The 19,590-nt window shown below is 56.4% G+C and overlaps 1 protein-coding gene across 3 annotated transcripts in view; it reads left to right on the top strand.

Annotated features, from left to right (window-relative positions):
* Positions 1–19,590, top strand: part of FOXN3 (forkhead box N3) — a 188,418-nt gene that overhangs the window by 107,048 nt on the left and 61,780 nt on the right. For all 3 annotated transcript variants that reach the window (XM_075331144.1, XM_075331143.1, XM_075331145.1), the window contains exon 3: positions 10,939–11,075. In XM_075331144.1, coding sequence (XP_075187259.1) covers positions 10,939–11,075 — 137 coding nt within the window. The remainder of the gene's footprint in view (positions 1–10,938; positions 11,076–19,590) is intronic.

Genomic DNA, 19,590 nt, shown 5'->3' with positions numbered 1-19,590 from the left:
CTATCAGATGCTGGGGGAGTGCTGTGGGTGGAGCACCCCTCTAAAAGGCCTGGACTCCAGTCTGACACATTGTAACAGCATCTGATGGGAGTGCAGCTTCAGTGCACTGTTAGGGGGCTTAGAGACTGTTGGAGGGGTTTTGGAGGCTGTTGTGGGGGGGGTCTTTGGAGACTGTTGGGGAGAGAGGGTCTTTGGAGACTGTTGGGGTGAAGGGGACTCCAGGGGCTGTTGGAGGGGCTTCATGAACTGTGGGGGAGTGAAGCACAGAGGACTGTTAGGGGACAAAGGAAACACAAAAAACTGTTGGCCCAACCGACTGTCGGGGGGGGGGACAAAATGGATTATTAGGGGGGGCTGGGGAGCACAGAGGTCTATTGGGGGTTGGGGTACACAGAGGACTATTGGGGGGGCTGGGGAGCACAGAGGACCCGTCGTGGAGGGAGCATAGAGGATTATTTGGGTGTGCTGGGGAGCAAGGGAAACAGAAAGGTCTGTTGGGGGGGTGGGGAGCACAATGGACTGTCTGAGGGGGGGGGGGGGAGCACTGGACTATTGGGGGGGCTTGGGAGCACAGAGGACTGCGGGGAGTCAGGGCTGGGGAGCACAGAGGACTGTGGGGGGGGTGGGGGAGGTTAGTCAGTGGCGCACAGAGGACTGTTGGGGGGGACTTTACGTCTACCACCTGGATGTAAGTAGCAATGTTAATTCCTCCCGCAGAGATTGTGGCAGCGGTGAGGATTTGTCCGCTGGGTGCAGGGATTGTGGCAGCGGTGAGGAGTTGTCCGCTGGGTGCAGGGATTGTGGCAGCGGTGAGGAGTTGGCCGCTGGGTGCAGGGATTGTGGCAGTGGTGAGGAGTTGTCCGCTGGGTGCAGGGATTGTGGCAGCGGTGAGGAGTTGTCCGCTGAGTGCAGGGATTGTGGCAGTGGTGAGGAGTTGGCCGCTGGGTGCAGGGATTGTGGCAGTGGTGAGGAGTTGTCCGCTGGGTGCAGGGATTGTGGCAGCGGTGAGGAGTTGTCCGCTGAGTGCAGGGATTGTGGCAGCGATGAGGAGTTGGCCGCTGGGTGCAGGGATTGTGGCAGCGGTGAAGAGTTGTCCGCTGGGTGCAGGGATTGTGGCAGCGGTGAGGAGTTGGCCGCTGGGTGCAGGGATTGTGGCAGTGGTGAGGAGTTGTCCGCTGGGTGCAGGGATTGTGGCAGCGGTGAGGAGTTGTCCGCTGAGTGCAGGGATTGTGGCAGTGGTGAGGAGTTGGCCGCTGGGTGCAGGGATTGTGGCAGTGGTGAGGAGTTGTCCGCTGAGTGCAGGGATTGTGGCAGCGGTGAGGAGTTATCCGCTGAGTGCAGGGATTGTGGCAGCGATGAGGAGTTGGCCGCTGGGTGCAGGGATTGTGGCAGCGGTGAGGAGTTGTCCGCTGAGTGCAGGGATTGTGGCAGCGGTGAGGAGTTGTCCGCTGAGTGCAGGGATTGTGGCAGCGGTGAGGAGTTGTCCGCTGGGTGCAGGGATTGTGGCAGTGGTGAGGAGTTGTCCGCTGGGTGCAGGGATTGTGGCAGCGGTGAGGAGTTGGCCGCTGGGTGCAGGGATTGTGGCAGCGGTGAGGAGTTGTCCGCTGGGTACAGGGATTGTGGCAGCGGTGAGGAGTTAGCGGCTGGGTGCAGGGATTGTGGCAGCGGTGAGGAGTTGTCCGCTGGGTGTGTGGGAATGTTGGAGCGGTGAGGAGTTGTCCGCTGGGTGCAGGGATTGTGGCAGCGGTGAGGAGTTGTCCGCTGGGTGCAGGGATTGTGGCAGCGGTGAGGAGTTGTCCGCTGGGTGCAGGGATTGTGGCAGCGGTGAGGAGTTGGCCGCTGGGTGCAGGGATTGTGGCAGCGGTGAGGAGTTGGCCGCTGGGTGCAGGGATTGTGGCAGCGGTGAGGAGTTGTCCGCTGGGTGCAGGGATTGTGGCAGCGGTGAGGAGTTAGCGGCTGGGTGCAGGGATTGTGGCAGCGGTGAGGAGTTGTCCGCTGGGTGTGTGGGAATGTTGGAGCGGTGAGGAGTTGTCCGCTGGGTGCAGGGATTGTGGCAGCGGTGAGGAGTTGTCCGCTGGGTGCAGGGATTGTGGCAGCGGTGAGGAGTTGGCCGCTGGGTGCAGGGATTGTGGCAGCGGTGAGGAGTTGGCCGCTGGGTGCAGGGATTGTGGCAGCGGTGAGGAGTTGGCCGCTGGGTGCAGGGATTGTGGCAGCGGTGAGGAGTTGGCCGCTGGGTGCAGGGATTGTGGCAGCGGTGAGGAGTTGTCCGCTGGGTGCAGGGATCGTGGCAGCGGTAAGGAGTTGTCCGCTGGGTGCAGGGATCGTGGCAGCGGTGAGGAGTTGTCCGCTGGGTGCAGGGATTGTGGCAGCGGTGAGGAGTTAGCGGCTGAGTGCAGGGATTGTGGCATCGGTGAGGAGTTGTCCGCTGGGTGCAGGGATTGTGGCAGCGGTGAGGAGTTGTCCGCTGGGTGCAGGGATTGTGGCAGCGGTGAGGAGTTGTCCGCTGGGTGCAGGGATTGTGGCAGCGGTGAGGAGTTGTCCGCTGGGTGCAGGGATTGTGGCAGCGGTGAGGAGTTGTCCGCTGGGTGCAGGGATTGTGGCAGCGGTGAGAAGTTGTCCGCTGAGTGCAGGGATTGTGGCAGCGGTGAGGAGTTGTCCGCTGGGTGCAGGGATTGTGGCAGCGGTGAGGAGTTGTCCGCTGAGTGCAGGGATTGTGGCAGCGGTGAGGAGTTAGCCGCTGGGTGCAGGGATTGTGGCAGCGGTGAGGAGTTGTCCGCTGGGTGCAGGGATTGTGGCAGCGGTGAGGAGTTGTCCGCTGGGTGCAGGGATCGTGGCAGCGGTGAGGAGTTGTCCGCTGGGTGCAGGGATTGTGGCAGCGGTGAGGAGTTGTCCGCTGGGTGCAGGGATTGTGGCAGCGGTGAGGAGTTGTCCGCTGGGTGCAGGGATCGTGGCAGCGGTGAGGAGTTGTCCGCTGGGTGCAGGGATCGTGGCAGCGGTGAGGAGTTGTCCGCTGGGTGCAGGGATCGTGGCAGCGGTGAGGAGTTGTCCGCTGGGTGCAGGGATCGTGGCAGCGGTGAGGAGTTGTCCGCTGGGTGCAGGGATCGTGGCAGCGGTGAGGAGTTGTCCGCTGGGTGCAGGGATCGTGGCAGCGGTGAGGAGTTGTCCGCTGGGTGCAGGGATCGTGGCAGCGGTGAGGAGTTGTCCGCTGGGTGCAGGGATTGTGGCAGCGGTGAGGAGTTGTCCGCTGGGTGCAGGGATTGTGGCAGCGGTGAGGAGTTAGCGGCTGGGTGCAGGGATTGTGGCAGCGGTGAGGAGTTGTCCGCTGGGTGCAGGGATTGTGGCAGCGGTGAGGAGTTGTCCGCTGGGTGCAGGGATTGTGGCAGCGGTGAGGAGTTGTCCGCTGGGTGCAGGGATTGTGGCAGCGGTGAGGAGTTGTCCGCTGGGTGCAGGGATTGTGGCAGCGGTGAGGAGTTGTCCGCTGGGTGCAGGGATTGTGGCAGCGGTGAGGAGTTAGCGGCTGGGTGCAGGGATTGTGGCAGCGGTGAGGAGTTGTCCGCTGGGTGCAGGGATTGTGGCAGCGGTGAGGAGTTGTCCGCTGGGTGCAGGGATTGTGGCAGCGGTGAGGAGTTAGCGGCTGGGTGCAGGGATTGTGGCAGCGGTGAGGAGTTGTCCGCTGGGTGCAGGGATTGTGGCAGCGGTGAGGAGTTGTCCGCTGGGTGCAGGGATTGTGGCAGCGGTGAGGAGTTGTCCGCTGGGTGTGTGGGAATGTTGGAGCTGCGCCCCCTCGTTCCGGCGTCGCCCCTTCCCCCTCGCACAGCGACGTTCATTGCTGGATCCGCCTCTCGCTTTCTTATCTCCGTTCCGTCGTTTGTTGAAACCAATCATAGAAAACGTGACCCCGGAATTTCTTTTGGTCGCTATGGGCAACGGTGCTGCGAAATGATACTTGGCTGCTCCGTCCCATTCATCAGCCGTCACTTGTTGCTGGGAGACCCGGATCTGGCAGATCTCTCCGTGGATGGGGACGCTGGAGCCGTCGCAGGGGTCGTGCGCCATCATATGGCGGCAATTAATCACCGCAAAGTGCTGTAAACTCTATCGATTTCCTCCTGGACTCCGGCAGCATCTGACCGACCGCGCGGGGAAAGCATGGCGGACGGAGCCGGGGGAAGCGGAGCCGGGGGGGACAGAGCTGGGCACCCGGGTAATCACTGCGAGGAAATGTGCAGTGCACACTGCGCTCCGGCACCGTACAGCTTAGAAAAGTGCTGGAGGAGCTGATATCAGTCACATATGTAATGTCTGGGGTTATATCAGCACTGGAGCGTTATAAGAGGGGCTGATATCAGTCACATATGTAATGTCTGGGGTTATATCAGCACTGGAGCGTTATAAGAGGGGCTGATATCAGTCACATATGTAATGTCTGGGGTTATATCAGCACTGGAGCGTTATAAGAGGGGCTGATATCAGTCACATATGTAATGTCTGGAGGTTATATCAGCACTGGAGCGTTATAAGAGGGGCTGATATCAGTCACATATGTAATGTCTGGAGGTTATATCAGTACTGGAGCATTATAAGAGGGGCTGATATCAGTCACATATGTAATGTCTGGAGGTTATATCAGCACTGGAGCGTTATAAGAGGGGCTGATATCAGTCACATATGTAATGTCTGGAGGTTATATCAGCACTGGAGCATTATAAGAGGGGCTGATATCAGTCACATATGTAATGTCTGGGGTTATATCAGCACTGGAGCGGTATAAGAGGGGCTGATATCAGTCACATATGTAATGTCTGGGGTTATATCAGCACTGGAGCATTATAAGAGGGGCTGATATCAGTCACATATGTAATGTCTGGGGTTATATCAGCACTGGAGCGTTATAAGAGGGGCTGATATCAGTCACATATGTAATGTCTGGGGTTATATCAGCACTGGAGCATTATAAGAGGGGCTGATATCAGTCACATATGTAATGTCTGGGGTTATATCAGCACTGGAGCGTTATAAGAGGAGCTGATATCAGTCACATATGTAATGTCTGGAGGTTATATCAGCACTGGAGCATTATAGGAGGGGCTGATATCAGTTAAATATGTAATGTCTGGAGGTTATATCAGCACTGGAGCGTTATAAGAGGGGCTGATATCAGTCACATATGTAATGTCTGGAGGTTATATCAGCACTGGAGCGTTATAAGAGGGGCTGATATCAGTCACATATGTAATGTCTGGGGTTATATCAGCACTGGAGCATTATAAGAGGGGCTGATATCAGTCACATATGTAATGTCTGGGGTTATATCAGCACTGGAGCATTATAAGAGGGGCTGATATCAGTCACATATGTAATATCTGGAGGTTATATCAGTACTGGAGCATTATAAGAGGGGCTGATATCAGTCACATATGTAATGTCTGGGGTTATATCAGCACTGGAGCATTATAAGAGGGGCTGATATCAGTCACATATGTAATGTCTGGAGGTTATATCAGCACTGGAGCATTATAAGAGGGGCTGATATCAGTCACATATGTAATGTCTGGGGGTTATATCAGCACTGGAGCGTTATAAGAGGGGCTGATATCAGTCACATATGTAATGTCTGGGGTTATATCCGCACTGGAGCATTATAAGAGGGGCTGATATCAGTCACATATGTAATGTCTGGGGTTATATCCGCACTGGAGCATTATAAGAGGGGCTGATATCAGTCACATATGTAATGTCTGGGGTTATATCAGCACTGGAGGGTTATAAGAGGGGCTGATATCAGTCACATATGTAATGTCTGGGGTTATATCAGTACTGGAGCGTTATAAGAGGGGCTGATATCAGTCACATATGTAATGTCTGGGGTTATATCAGCACTGGAGCGTTATAAGAGGGGCTGATATCAGTCACATATGTAATGTCTGGGGTTATATCAGCACTGGAGCGTTATAAGAGGGGCTGATATCAGTCACATATGTAATGTCTGGAGGGTATATCAGCACTGGAGCATTATAAGAGGGGCTGATATCAGTCACATATGTAATGTCTGGGGTTATATCAGCACTGGAGCATTATAAGAGGGGCTGATATCAGTCACATATGTAATGTCTGGGGTTATATCAGCACTGGAGCATTATAAGAGGGGCTGATATCAGTCACATGTGTAATGTCTGGAGGTTATATCAGCACTGGAGCATTATAAGAGGGGCTGATATCAGTCACATATGTAATGTCTGGAGGTGATATCGGCACTGGAGCGTTATAAGAGGGGCTGATATCCGTCACATATGTAATGTCTGGGGTTATATCAGTACTGGAGCATTATAAGAGGGGCTGATATCAGTCACATATGTAATGTCTGGGGTTATATCAGCACTGGAGCATTATAAGAGGGGCTGATATCAGTCACATATGTAATGTCTGGAGGTTATATCAGCACTGGAGCGTTATAAGAGGGGCTGATATCCGTCACATATGTAATGTCTGGGGTTATATCAGCACTGGAGCATTATAAGAGGGGCTGATATCAGTCACATATGTAATGTCTGGGGTTATATCAGCACTGGAGCGTTATAAGAGGGGCTGATATCAGTCACATATGTAATGTCTGGGGTTATATCAGCATTGGAGCGTTATAAGAGGGGCTGATATCAGTCACATATGTAATGTCTGGAGGTTATATCAGCACTGGAGCATTATAAGAGGGGCTGATATCAGTCACATATGTAATGTCTGGGGTTATATCAGTACTGGAGCATTATAAGAGGGGCTGATATCAGTCACATATGTAATGTCTGGAGGTTATATCAGCACTGGAGCGTTATAAGAGGGGCTGATATCAGTCACATATGTAATGTCTGGAGGTTATATCAGCACTGGAGCGTTATAAGAGGGGCTGATATCAGTCACATATGTAATGTCTGGGGTTATATCAGCACTGGAGCATTATAAGAGGGGCTGATATCAGTCACATATGTAATGTCTGGGGTTATATCAGCACTGGAGCATTATAAGAGGGGCTGATATCAGTCACATATGTAATGTCTGGGGTTATATCAGCACTGGAGCATTATAAGAGGGGCTGATATCAGTCACATATATAATGTCTGGGGTTATATCAGCACTGGAGCGTTATAAGAGGGGCTGATATCAGTCACATATGTAATGTCTGGGGTTATATCAGCACTGGAGCGTTATAAGAGGGGCTGATATCAGTCACATATGTAATGTCTGGGGTTATATCAGCACTGGAGCGTTATAAGAGGGGCTGATATCAGTCACATATGTAATGTCTGGGGTTATATCAGCACTGGAGCATTATAAGAGGGGATGATATCAGTCACATGTGTAATATCTGGAGGTTATATCAGCACTGGAGCATTATAAGAGGGGCTGATATCAGTCACATATATAATGTCTGGGGTTATATCAGCACTGGAGCGTTATAAGAGGGGCTGATATCAGTCACATATGTAATGTCTGGTTATATCAGCACTGGAGCGTTATAAGAGGGGCTGATATCAGTCACATGTGTAATATTTGGGGTTATATCAGCACTGGAGCGTTATAAGAGGGACTGATATCAGTCACATATGTAATATCTGGAGGTTATATCAGCACTGGAGCATTATAAGAGGGGCTGATATCAGTCACATATGTAATGTCTGGAGGTTATATCAGCACTGGAGCATTATAAGAGGGGCTGATATCAGTCACATATGTAATGTCTGGGGGTTATATCAGCACTGGAGCGTTATAAGAGGGGCTGATATCAGTCACATATGTAATGTCTGGGGTTATATCCGCACTGGAGCATTATAAGAGGGGCTGATATCAGTCACATATGTAATGTCTGGGGTTATATCCGCACTGGAGCATTATAAGAGGGGCTGATATCAGTCACATATGTAATGTCTGGGGTTATATCCGCACTGGAGCGTTATAAGAGGAGCTGATATCAGTCACATATGTAATGTCTGGGGTTATATCAGCACTGGAGCGTTATAAGAGGGGCTGATATCAGTCACATATGTAATGTCTGGGGTTATATCAGCACTGGAGGGTTATAAGAGGGGCTGATATCAGTCACATATGTAATGTCTGGGGTTATATCAGTACTGGAGCGTTATAAGAGGGGCTGATATCAGTCACATATGTAATGTCTGGGGTTATATCAGCACTGGAGCGTTATAAGAGGGGCTGATATCAGTCACATATGTAATGTCTGGAGGGTATATCAGCACTGGAGCATTATAAGAGGGGCTGATATCAGTCACATATGTAATGTCTGGGGTTATATCCGCACTGGAGCATTATAAGAGGGGCTGATATCAGTCACATATGTAATGTCTGGGGTTATATCCGCACTGGAGCATTATAAGAGGGGCTGATATCAGTCACATATGTAATGTCTGGGGTTATATCCGCACTGGAGCGTTATAAGAGGAGCTGATATCAGTCACATATGTAATGTCTGGGGTTATATCAGCACTGGAGCATTATAAGAGGGGCTGATATCAGTCACATATGTAATGTCTGGTTATATCAGCACTGGAGCGTTATAAGAGGGGCTGATATCAGTCACATGTGTAATATTTGGGGTTATATCAGCACTGGAGCATTATAAGAGGGGCTGATATCAGTCACATGTGTAATATTTGGGGTTATATCAGCACTGGAGCGTTATAAGAGGGGCTGATATCAGTCACATGTGTAATATTTGGGGTTATATCAGCACTGGAGCGTTATAAGAGGGGCTGATATCAGTCACATGTGTAATATTTGGGGTTATATCAGCACTGGAGGGTTATAAGAGGGGCTGATATCAGTCACATATGTAATGTCTGGTTATATCAGCACTGGAGCGTTATAAGAGGGGCTGATATCAGTCACATGTGTAATATTTGGGGTTATATCAGCACTGGAGCATTATAAGAGGGGCTGATATCAGTCACATGTGTAATATTTGAGGTTATATCAGCACTGGAGCGTTATATTTTGCTCATCCTGTCTGCCCTTGTTCATGAATGAATATTACAGAGTAGACTGACAGGTTTGCAGCTCGTGGTGTCTGCTGGTCAGGGTGTGTGGGGAGCTGGGTGCGGATGTCCCCCGTTTCTCTAGTATTTCGGTCACTTTCTTTCGATGTCTTATTTCCACCAGCAGAATAAGTGATCTGTGAATGAAGGTGGCGGCCGGGGCTGAGGGTGCCGGGGCTGAGGGTGCCGGGGCTGAGGGTGCCGGGGCTGAGGGTGCCGGGGCTGAGGGTGCCGGGGCTGAGGGTGCCGGGGCTGAGGGTGCCGGGGCTGAGGGTGCCGGGGCTGAGGGTGCCGGGGCTGAGGGGGCCGGGGCTGAGGGTGCCGGGGCTGAGGGTGCCGGGGCTGAGGGTGCCGGGGCTGAGGGGGCCGGGGCTGAGGGGGCCGGGGCTGAGGGGGCCGGGGCTGAGGGGGCCGGGGCTGAGGGGGCCGGGGCTGAGGGGGCCGGGGCTGAGGGGGCCGGGGCTGAGGGGGCCGGGGCTGAGGCGGCCGGGGCTGAGGCGGCCGGGGCTGAGGCGGCCGGGGCTGAGGGGGCCGGGGGCTTTCTTCCTCTGCACGGGGGTCGCACTGTTTGCCGGCGGTGACAGCCGGGGTCAGGTCTGCAATAGTCAATATTTTGTGGCACCTTTATCTGGAGGACTTGTGTCCCGGGGTCAGTGGCGTCCACAGATGCAGCAGAGGTAGGGATGTGCCGTGCTGTGCAGTGCTGAGCCTTGTGGGGTGCAGTGTCTGCTCATTACTGGTCACCCCGCTTTCCTGAAGAAAAGCCAACAGTACACGACGGGCCGTCAGCCGAGCAATCCACACAAGCCTGCGAGACGCATTCTCCTGTACAGTCCTGGAGTCTCCAGAGCTGAAATCTTCCACCATTCTTGGCTTGTTCAGTATCTGCACAGTTTGTACAAAAAAACAGCAGCCCCTGTATAATCAGAGCACAGCTACAATACTGGGGGGGTCTGGTCACCGCGACCTCCAATAATCAGAAGAATAGTGAGTGCAGCTCTGGAGGATAATACAGGAGGTAACTCAGGATCAGTAATGTATGAACACAGTGACTGCACCAGCAGAATAGTGAGTGCAGCTCTGGAGGATAATACAGGAGGTAGCTCAGGATCAGTAATGTATGTACACAGTGACTGCACCAGCAGAATAGTGAGTGCAGCTCTGGAGTATAATACAGGAGGTAACTCAGGATCAGTAATGCATGTACACAGTGACTGCACCAGCAGAATAGTGAGTGCAGCTCTGGAGTATAATACAGGAGGTAACTCAGGATCAGTAATGCATGTACACAGTGACTGCACCAGCAGAATAGTGAGTGCAGCTCTGGAGTATAATACAGGAGGTAACTCAGGATCAGTAATGTATGTACACAGTGACTGCAGCAACAGAATAGTGAGTGCAGCTCTGGAGTATAATACAGGAGGTAACTCAGGATCAGTAATGTAATGTATGTACACAGTGACTGCACCAGCAGAATAGTGAGCGCAGCTCTGGGGTTTAATACAGGAGGTAACTCAGGATCAGTAATGTAATGTATGTACACAGTGACAGCACCAGCAGAATAGTGAGTGCAGCTCTGGAGTATAATACAGGAGGTAACTCCGTATCAGTAATGTAATGTATGTAGACAGTGACTGCACCAGCTGAATAGTGAGTGCAGCTCTGGAGTATAACACAGGAGGTAACTCAGGATCAGTAATGTATGTACACAGTGACTGCACCAGCAGAATAGTGAGTGCAGCTCTGGAGTACAATACAGGCGGTAACTCAGGATCAGTAATGTATGTACACAGTGACTGCATCAGCAGAATAGTGAGTGCAGCTCTGGAGTACAATGCAGGCTATTCCTCGGCATCCGTGCTGGGTCAGTAATGTTTTTCTCCTTTCTTGGTTGCAGAGTATTGGTAAAGGATCCTTGTGGTGTATAGACCCAGAATACCGGCAGAACTTGATACAAGCCTTGAAAAAGACGCCCTACCACCCGTACTCCCATGTATTCAACACCCCCCCAACCTCTCCTCAGGCCTATCAAAGGTAAGACGACCTCGGGGCTGTAGCATCTTTGGGGATGTTCAGTATTTGGGGTTCTCGCTCGGTAGGGTCTCATTAGACTCCATAGTGTGCTGCGGGCGGTGGTTTCAGCCGCTCCATGGTATAGAGCAGCCCCTCTACCTGCGAGACCCTTCCTGTGATTCCACGTTTACACCTTCATATTCAGTCTATCTGTGGGATCCTGCTTGTGTGAATTGTGTCCATGATTACGGGGCCTGGCTGCTGGACTCGCTGCTCGTCCTCGGCAGATCATGTCCGGTGTCTGTGCTGCTGGGAGCAATGGCGGCCGTCTTATGCTGCGTTCAGCCGCTGTACACAGATATTAAACGCCCGGCAGACGTGGCGCCGTTTCCATATTTCTGTGCATCGCGCACTTAATCACTCAATTAATGAAAACTTCTGCAACTTTCTCATAGACGGCAGAGTACCAGCCTGCACTGACACATTGTAACAAACAGTGCGGGGAAATAAACATAAAAGAATTGCGCACATTTATTATTTCCAGTAGATTTTTCTGCTGCAAAAAACAGAATGTTTGTAGGAAAATCGCTGCTGAAATTCACGTGTTTTTGATGCTTGTTTTTTTTCTCATTTATGTGAATGGGTGAAAAATGTTGCAAAAACGCTGAAAAAATGAACCCGGCCGATCTGAAAGCAAAAAATAATCAGCGTGCGCAAAGTGTGGAACCCGTCCATTACTGGTGCTGGAAAACTGCGGCGTGTGAACAAGCCCTTAACCTGTTAGAGAGTGGCGGAACTTGTCATGCTCGGCCAGACCGTGGCAGTGTCCCCGGGTGTCACCTACCTGCGCCCTCGGCTCTGGACCCCCGGGTGTCACCTACCTGCGCCCTCAGCTCTGGACCCCCAGGTGTCACCTACCTGCGCCCTCGGCTCTGGACCCCCGGGTGTCAGCTACCTGCGCCCTCGGCTCTGGACCCCCGGGTGTCACCTACCTGCGCCCTCGGCTCTGGACCCCCGGGTGTCGCCTACCTGCGCCCTCGGCTCTGGACCCCCGGGTGTCGCCTACCTGCGCCCTCGGCTCTGGACCCCCGGGTGTCGCCTACCAGCGCCATCGGCTCTGGACCCCCGGGTGTCACCTACCTGCGCCCTCGGCTCTGGACCCCCGGGTGTCGCCTACCTGCGCCCTCGGCTCTGGACCCCCGGGTGTCGCCTACCTGCGCCCTCGGCTCTGGACCCCCGGGTGTCGCCTACCTGCGCCCTCGGCTCTGGACCCCCGGGTGTCACCTACCTGTGCCCTCGGCTCTGGACCCCCGGGTGTCACCTTCCTGTGCCCTCGGCTCTGGACCCCCGGGTGTCGCCTACCTGCGCCCTCGGCTCTGGACCCCCGGGTGTCTCCTACCTGCGCCCTCGGCTCTGGACCCGGCGCTGCTGCTGCCTCTGCTCCTGTGTGATGTGAGCTCCCCTGCTTCGGAGCTTTGTATTGCCTCGTCTCCATGCGTTGCCGTGGTGCAGGTAACCAGCGGCTTGTTATGGCAACACCGTGTCTGTTAGTTCTTTAAAACCACAACAACAATGATTGTGCTGTGCAGAGATGGCTACTTGGCCTCTGCACTATTCCCCGGCCCTTGTGCCGCCCGTCTGCCCTTGTGCCGCCCGTCTGCCCTTGTGCCGCCCGTTTGCCACCCCTCTGCCCTTGTGCCGCCCCCCTGCCCTTGTGCCGCTCCTCTGCCGCTCATCTGCCCTTGTGCCGCCCGTCTGCCCTTGTGCCGCTCCTCTGTCGCCCGTCTGCCCTTGTGCCGCCCCGTCTGCCCTTGTGCCGCCCGTCTGCCCTTGTGCCGCCCGTTTGCCACCCCTCTGCCCTTGTGCCGCCCCCCCTGCCCTTGTGCCGCTCCTCTGCCGCTCATCTGCCCTTGTGCCGCCCGTCTGCCCTTGTGCCGCTCCTCTGTCGCCCGTCTGCCCTTGTGCCGCTCCTCTGCCGCCCGTCTGCCCTTGTGCCGCCCCGTCTGCCCTTGTGCCGCCCCCCCGGACCGTCACTGATGGCCAGAACAATGGAGCATGGGGGTCTTTAGGATGAGCGGGGCTGTCCCACTTATTATCTGTTGCAATGATGGCTCCGCACCCCCTTAACAGGGGAAGTTTTTATTAGGCCCCCACATGCCGTGAGAACACCCCGGCGTCCTGCAATCTGCACCTCCTGGATTCCGCGTCCTTTATTGACCTTGGCATTTAGGGGGGTTTAGAGGATCAGAGTCCTCTCCGATCCCGGCTGTGACAGACGCAGCAAGACGCGCTTTTTCCCGTGTTTTTTGCATTTGTTTTTGGTGCAGATTATTCCCCCTCATTACAATGAGGGAAATCTGAAGCAAAACTGTGAAAGAACCGACCTCCTCGTCCTGGAGACTTCATTCTGCCCCAGAAAATAAGCAACACGCGCAGGAGACGCCAGGAACCTGCGACAAATGTGCAGTGTGCACAGGCTCCTACCGATCCTCCCAACAGCCGAAGCCGAGGAATCGTTCCCAGGAAAGTGACATGTGGTGACGCGCTCCCTCCGGATGGACCCTGCGTTTCGGTTCCTCTCCAGTCACCCCTCTCTGCTTGCTGTCTGTGAATAGAATCATTCTTCCTTTCATCCAGATACTTGTAGCAGACGCATTCTCCAGACTGACACATAGTAACGAGCTCTGGGGCAGGAGAGGTTTGTGCTGCGGAGTCTGGAGTGGATTGTGACAAACGCCTTCTTCTGGTGAGGATTGTCTTTATTCACTGACTGCAAGCGGAGGAATGGAGACCTGGGGGATCAGATTTCTCCTCTTTATTCCAGCCATTTCTCTCTTCATGGTTTAGGATTGTGCTGAGCTGGAATCGCGCACTTTGTATTGTTACGCGTGGTTTGCGGTTGCCGCGCACGGTTTGTATTGTACATCACAATTCGTATTGTTGCGCGCGGTTCATATTGTTGCACACTTCTTGTTTTGTTGCGTGCGGTGGGTAGTCGTTGCGGGCGGTGTGTAGTCGTTGCGGGCGGTGTGTAGTCGTTGCGGGCGGTGTGTAGTCATTGCGGGCTGTGAGTAGTCGTTGCGGGCGGTGTGTAGTCGTTGCGGGCGGTGTGTAGTCGTTGCGGGCGGTGTGTAGTCGTTGCGGGCGGTGTGTAGTCGTTGCGGGCGGTGTGTAGTCGTTGCGGGCGGTGTGTAGTCGTTGCGGGCGGTGTGTAGTCGTTGCGGGCGGTGTGTAGTCGCTGCGGGCGGTTTGTAGTCGTTGCGGGCGGTTGTAGTCGTTGCAGGCGGTTGCGAGCGGCAGCACCTCTTCTTCTCCGCAGTTCTCCGGCGTCTCGGCGGAAGACGTTCCATCACATGCCCAGACAATCAATCCTCACGGAGACGCTCGGAACAGCTGGGCTGCAGGGAAGACTGCCGTAAGTCTGCCCACGCAAGGCGATTAGCGTGATGGCAGCCATGGCAACTGGAGCGTCGCTATAGCAACACATAGCGGAGACAGGTGCAAGTTGCATCACGAGACTGTTAGTTGCCTGGCAAAAGAACATACCATTAGCACGTAACACTACACGGTTACCAGGGCAACCCTGAACCCCACGCAGCCGCCGCACGTCGCTCCCCGGCCGCGGTACCTGGTTTTCTCTGTATTTTTTTTTTTTTTGTGAAAATCAGCGACAGCATGAAATATCCAAAATGACAACTCGAGGTCAGACGGAGCGAGGACGAGCGCAGAGCCGGGGACAGAGCGCTCAGGAGGAAACGAGGGAGCGAGGACGAGCGCAGAGCCGGGGACAGAGCGCTCAGGAGGAAACGAGGGAGCGAGGACGAGCGCAGAGCCGGGGACAGAGCGCTCAGGAGGAAACGAGGGAGCGAGGACGAGCGCAGAGTCGGGGACAGAGCGCTCAGGAGGAAACGAGGGAGCGAGGACAAGCGCAGAGCGCTCGGGAGGAAACGAGGGAGCGAGGACGAGCGCAGAGCCGGGGAAAGAGCGCTCAGGAGGAAACGACGGAGCGAGGACGAGTGCAGAGCCGGGGAAAGAGCGCTCAGGAGGAAACGAGGGAGCGAGGACGAGTGCAGAGCCGGGGAAAGAGCGCTCAGGAGGAAACGACGGAGCGAGGACGAGTGCAGAGTCGGGGACAGAGCGCTCAGGAGGAAACGAGGGAGCGAGGACGAGCGCAGAGTCGGGGACAGAGCGCTCAGGAGGAAACGAGGGAGCGAGGACGAGCGCAGAGTCGGGGACAGAGCGCTCAGGAGGAAACGAGGGAGCGAGGACGAGCGCAGAGCGCTCAGGAGGGAGCGAGGACGAGCGCAGAGCCGGGGAAAGAGCGCTCAGGAGGAAACGACGGAGCGAGGACGAGTGCAGAGCCGGGGAAAGAGCGCTCAGGAGGAAACGAGGGAGCGAGGACGAGCGCAGAGCCGGGGACAGAGCGCTCAGGAGGAAACGACGGAGCGAGGACGAGTGCAGAGCCGGGGAAAGAGCGCTCAGGAGGAAACGACGGAGCGAGGACGAGCGCAGAGCCGGGGAAAGAGCGCTCAGGAGGAAACGACGGAGCGAGGACGAGTGCAGAGCCGGGGAAAGAGCGCTCAGGAGGAAACGACGGAGCGAGGACGAGCGCAGAGCCGGGTACAGAGCGCTCAGGAGGAAACGAGGGAGCGAGGACAAGCGCAGAGCCGGGTACAGAGCGCTCAGGAGGAAACTGCGTAGCGAGGACGAGCGCAGAGCCGGGGACAGAGCGCTCAGGAGGAAACGGCAGCGAGGACGAGCGCAGAGCCGAGTACAGAGCGCTCAGGAGGAAACGAGGGAGCGAGGACGAGCGCAGAGCCGGGGACTGAGCGCTCAGGAGGAAATGACGGAGCGAGAACGAGCGCAGATCCGGGTACAGAGCGCTCAGGAGGAAACGACGGAGCGAGGACGAGCGCAGAGCCGAGGACTGAGCGCTCAGGAGGAAATGACGGAGCGAGAACGAGCGCAGAGCCGGGTACAGAGCGCTCAGGAGGAAATGACGGAGCGAGGACGAGCGCAGAGCCGAGGACAGCGCTCAGGAGGAAATGACGGAGCGAGGACGAGTGCAGAGCCGGGGACAGAGCGCTCAGGAGGAAACGACGGAGCGAGGACGAGCGCAGAGTTGGGGGCAGAGCGCTCAGGAGGAAACGGCGGAGCGAGGACGAGCGCAGAGCCGGGGACAGAGCGCTCAGGAGGAAACTGTAGAGCGAGGACGAGCGCAGAGCTGGGGACAGAGCGCTCAGGAGGAAACTGTGGAGGGAGGATGAGCGCAGAGCCGGGGACAGAGCGCTCAGGAAGAAACTGTAGAGCGAGGACGAGCGCAGAGCTGGGGACAGAGCGCTCAGGAGGAAACTGTGGAGGGAGGATGAGCGCAGAGCCGAGGATAGAGCGCTCAGGAGGAAACGACGGAGCGAGGAAGAGCGCAGAGCCAGGGACAGAGCGCTCAGGAGGAAACGACAGAGAGAGGACGAGCGCAGAGTCGGGGACAGAGCACTCAGGAGGAAACGGTGGAGCGAGGATGAGCGCAGAGCCGAGGACAGAGCGCTCAGGAGGAAACCGTGGAGGGAGGACGAGCGCAGAGCCGGGGACAGAGCGCTCAGGAGGAAACGGTGGAGCGAGGATGAGCGCAGAGCCGGTGACAGAGCGCTCAGTAGGAAACGGTGGAGCGAGGATGAGCGCAGAGCCGGGGACAGAGCGCTCAGTAGGAAACAGTGGAGCGAGGACGAGCGCAGAGCCAGGGACAGAGTGCTCAGGAGGAAACGGTGGAGCGAGGATGAGCGCAGAGCCGGGGACAGAGCGAGGACGAGCGCAGAGCCGGGGACAGAGCGCTCAGTAGGAAACGGTGGAGCGAGGATGAGCGCAGAGCCGGTGACAGAGCGCTCAGTAGGAAACGGTGGAGCGAGGATGAGCGCAGAGCCAGGGACAGAGCGCTCAGGAGGAAACGGTGGAGCGAGGATGAGCGCAGAGCCGGGGACAGAGTGCTCAGGAGGAAACGACAGAGCGAGGACGAGCGCAGAGCCGAGGACAGAGCGCTCAGAAGGAAACGACAGAGCGAGGACGAGCGCAGAGCCGGGGACAGAGCGCTCAGGAGGAAACGGCAGCAAGGACGAGCGCAGAGCCGGGGACAGAGCGCTCAGGAGGAAACGACGGAGCGAGGACGAGCGCAGAGCGCTCAGGAGGAAACGGCGGAGCGAGGACGAGCGCAGAGCCGGGGACAGAGCGCTCAGGAGGAAACGACAGAGCGAGGACGAGCGCAGAGCCAGGGACAGAGCGCTCAGGAGGAAACGGTAGAGTGAGGATGAGCGCAGAGCCGGGGACAGAGTGCTCAGGAGGAAACGTTGGAGCGAGGATGAGCGCAGAGCCGGGGACAGAGTGCTCAGGAGGAAACGACGGAGCGAGGACGAGCGCAGAGCCGAGGACTGAGCGCTCAGGAGGAAACGACGGAGCGAGGACGAGCGCAGAGCCGAGGACAGCGCTCAGGAGGAAATGACGGAGCGAGGACGAGTGCAGAGCCGGGGACAGAGCGCTCAGGAGGAAACGACGGAGCGAGGACGAGCGCAGAGTTGGGGGCAGAGCGCTCAGGAGGAAACGGCGGAGCGAGGATGAGCGCAGAGCCGGGGACAGAGCGCTCAGGAAGAAACTGTAGAGAGAGGACGAGCGCAGAGTCGGGGACAGAGCACTCAGGAGGAAACGGTGGAGCGAGGATGAGCGCAGAGCCGAGGACAGAGCGCTCAGGAGGAAACCGTGGAGGGAGGACGAGCGCAGAGCCGGGGACAGAGCGCTCAGGAGGAAACGGTGGAGCGAGGATGAGCGCAGAGCCGGTGACAGAGCGCTCAGTAGGAAACGGTGGAGCGAGGATGAGCGCAGAGCCGGGGACAGAGCGCTCAGTAGGAAACAGTGGAGCGAGGACGAGCGCAGAGCCAGGGACAGAGCGCTCAGGAGGAAACGGTGGAGCGAGGATGAGCGCAGAGCCGGGGACAGAGCGAGGACGAGCGCAGAGCCGGGGACAGAGCGCTCAGTAGGAAACGGTGGAGCGAGGATGAGCGCAGAGCCGGGGACAGAGCGCTCAGTAGGAAACGGTGGAGGGAGGATGAGCGCAGAGCCGGTGACAGAGCGCTCAGTAGGAAACGGTGGAGCGAGGATGAGCGCAGAGCCGGGGACAGAGCGCTCAGTAGGAAACGGTGGAGCGAGGATGAGCGCAGAGCCGGGGACAGAGCGCTCAGTAGGAAACGGTGGAGCGAGGATGAGCGCAGAGCCGGGGACAGAGCGCTCAGTAGGAAACAGTGGAGCGAGGACGAGCGCAGAGCCAGGGACAGAGCGCTCAGGAGGAAACGGTGGAGCGAGGATGAGCGCAGAGCCGGGGACAGAGCGAGGACGAGCGCAGAGCCGGGGACAGAGCGCTCAGTAGGAAACGGTGGAGCGAGGATGAGCGCAGAGCCGGTGACAGAGCGCTCAGGAGGAAACGGTGGAGCGAGGATGAGCGCAGAGCCGGTGACAGAGCGCTCAGTAGGAAACGGTGGAGCGAGGATGAGCGCAGAGCCGGTGACAGAGCGCTCAGTAGGAAACGGTGGAGCGAGGATGAGCGCAGAGCCGGGGACAGAGCGCTCAGTAGGAAACGGTGGAGCGAGGACGAGCGCAGAGCCGGGGACAGAGCGAGGACGAGCGCAGAGCCGGGGACAGAGCGAGGACGAGCGCAGAGCCGGTGACAGAGCGCTCAGTAGGAAACGGTGGAGCGAGGATGAGCGCAGAGCCGGGGACAGAGCAGTCAGAAGGCAAAACTACAGGAATGTGCCCCCCACCGCCTGCGAGACGAATGGACCCAGTCTCCCTTCCTTGTTAGTGACCTCTGGTTCCCCTTCTGAGACCCTTGTTCAGTGACATTAGGGACCCCCCCATCTCCCCCCTTGTCTAATTACCTCGGACCCTTTGTCCAGTGATCTCGGATCCTCTCCCTTCTTTTTCTACTGATCTGGGGACCCCCCTTCTTTCTCTAGTGACCTCGGTCCCCCCCTTCTTTCTCTAGTGACCTCGGACCCCCCCCTTCTTTCTCTAGTGACCTCGGTCCCCCCCTTCTTTCTCTAGTGACCTCGGTCCCCCTCTTCTTTCTCTTGTGACCTCGGACCCCCCCCTTCTTTCTCTAGTGACCTCGGTCCCCCCTTCTTTCTCTAGTGACCTCGGTCCCCCCTTCTTTCTCTAGTGACCTAGGTCCCCCCTTCTTTTTCTAGTGACCTCGGTCCCCCCCCTTCTTTCTCTAGTGACCTCGGTCCCCCCCTTCTTTCTCTAGTGACCTCGGACCCCCCCTTCTTTCTCTAGTGACCTCGGTCCCCCCCCTTCTTTCTCTAGTGACCTAGGTCCCCCCTTCTTTTTCTAGTGACCTCGGTCCCCCCCTTCTTTCTCTAGTGACCTCGGTCCCCCCCCTTCTTTCTCTAGTGACCTCGGACCCCCCCTTCTTTCTCTAGTGACCTCGGTCCTCCCCTTCTTTCTCTAGTGACCTCGGTCCTCCCCTTCTTTCTCTAGTGACCTCGGTCCCCCCTTC

The sequence above is a fragment of the Anomaloglossus baeobatrachus genome, chromosome 12 (genome assembly GCF_048569485.1).
Source record: "Anomaloglossus baeobatrachus isolate aAnoBae1 chromosome 12, aAnoBae1.hap1, whole genome shotgun sequence".
Taxonomy (NCBI): domain Eukaryota; kingdom Metazoa; phylum Chordata; class Amphibia; order Anura; family Aromobatidae; genus Anomaloglossus; species Anomaloglossus baeobatrachus.
The sequence above is the reverse complement of the archived record's forward strand: the minus strand, read 5'-3'. Positions and strand labels throughout refer to the sequence as shown.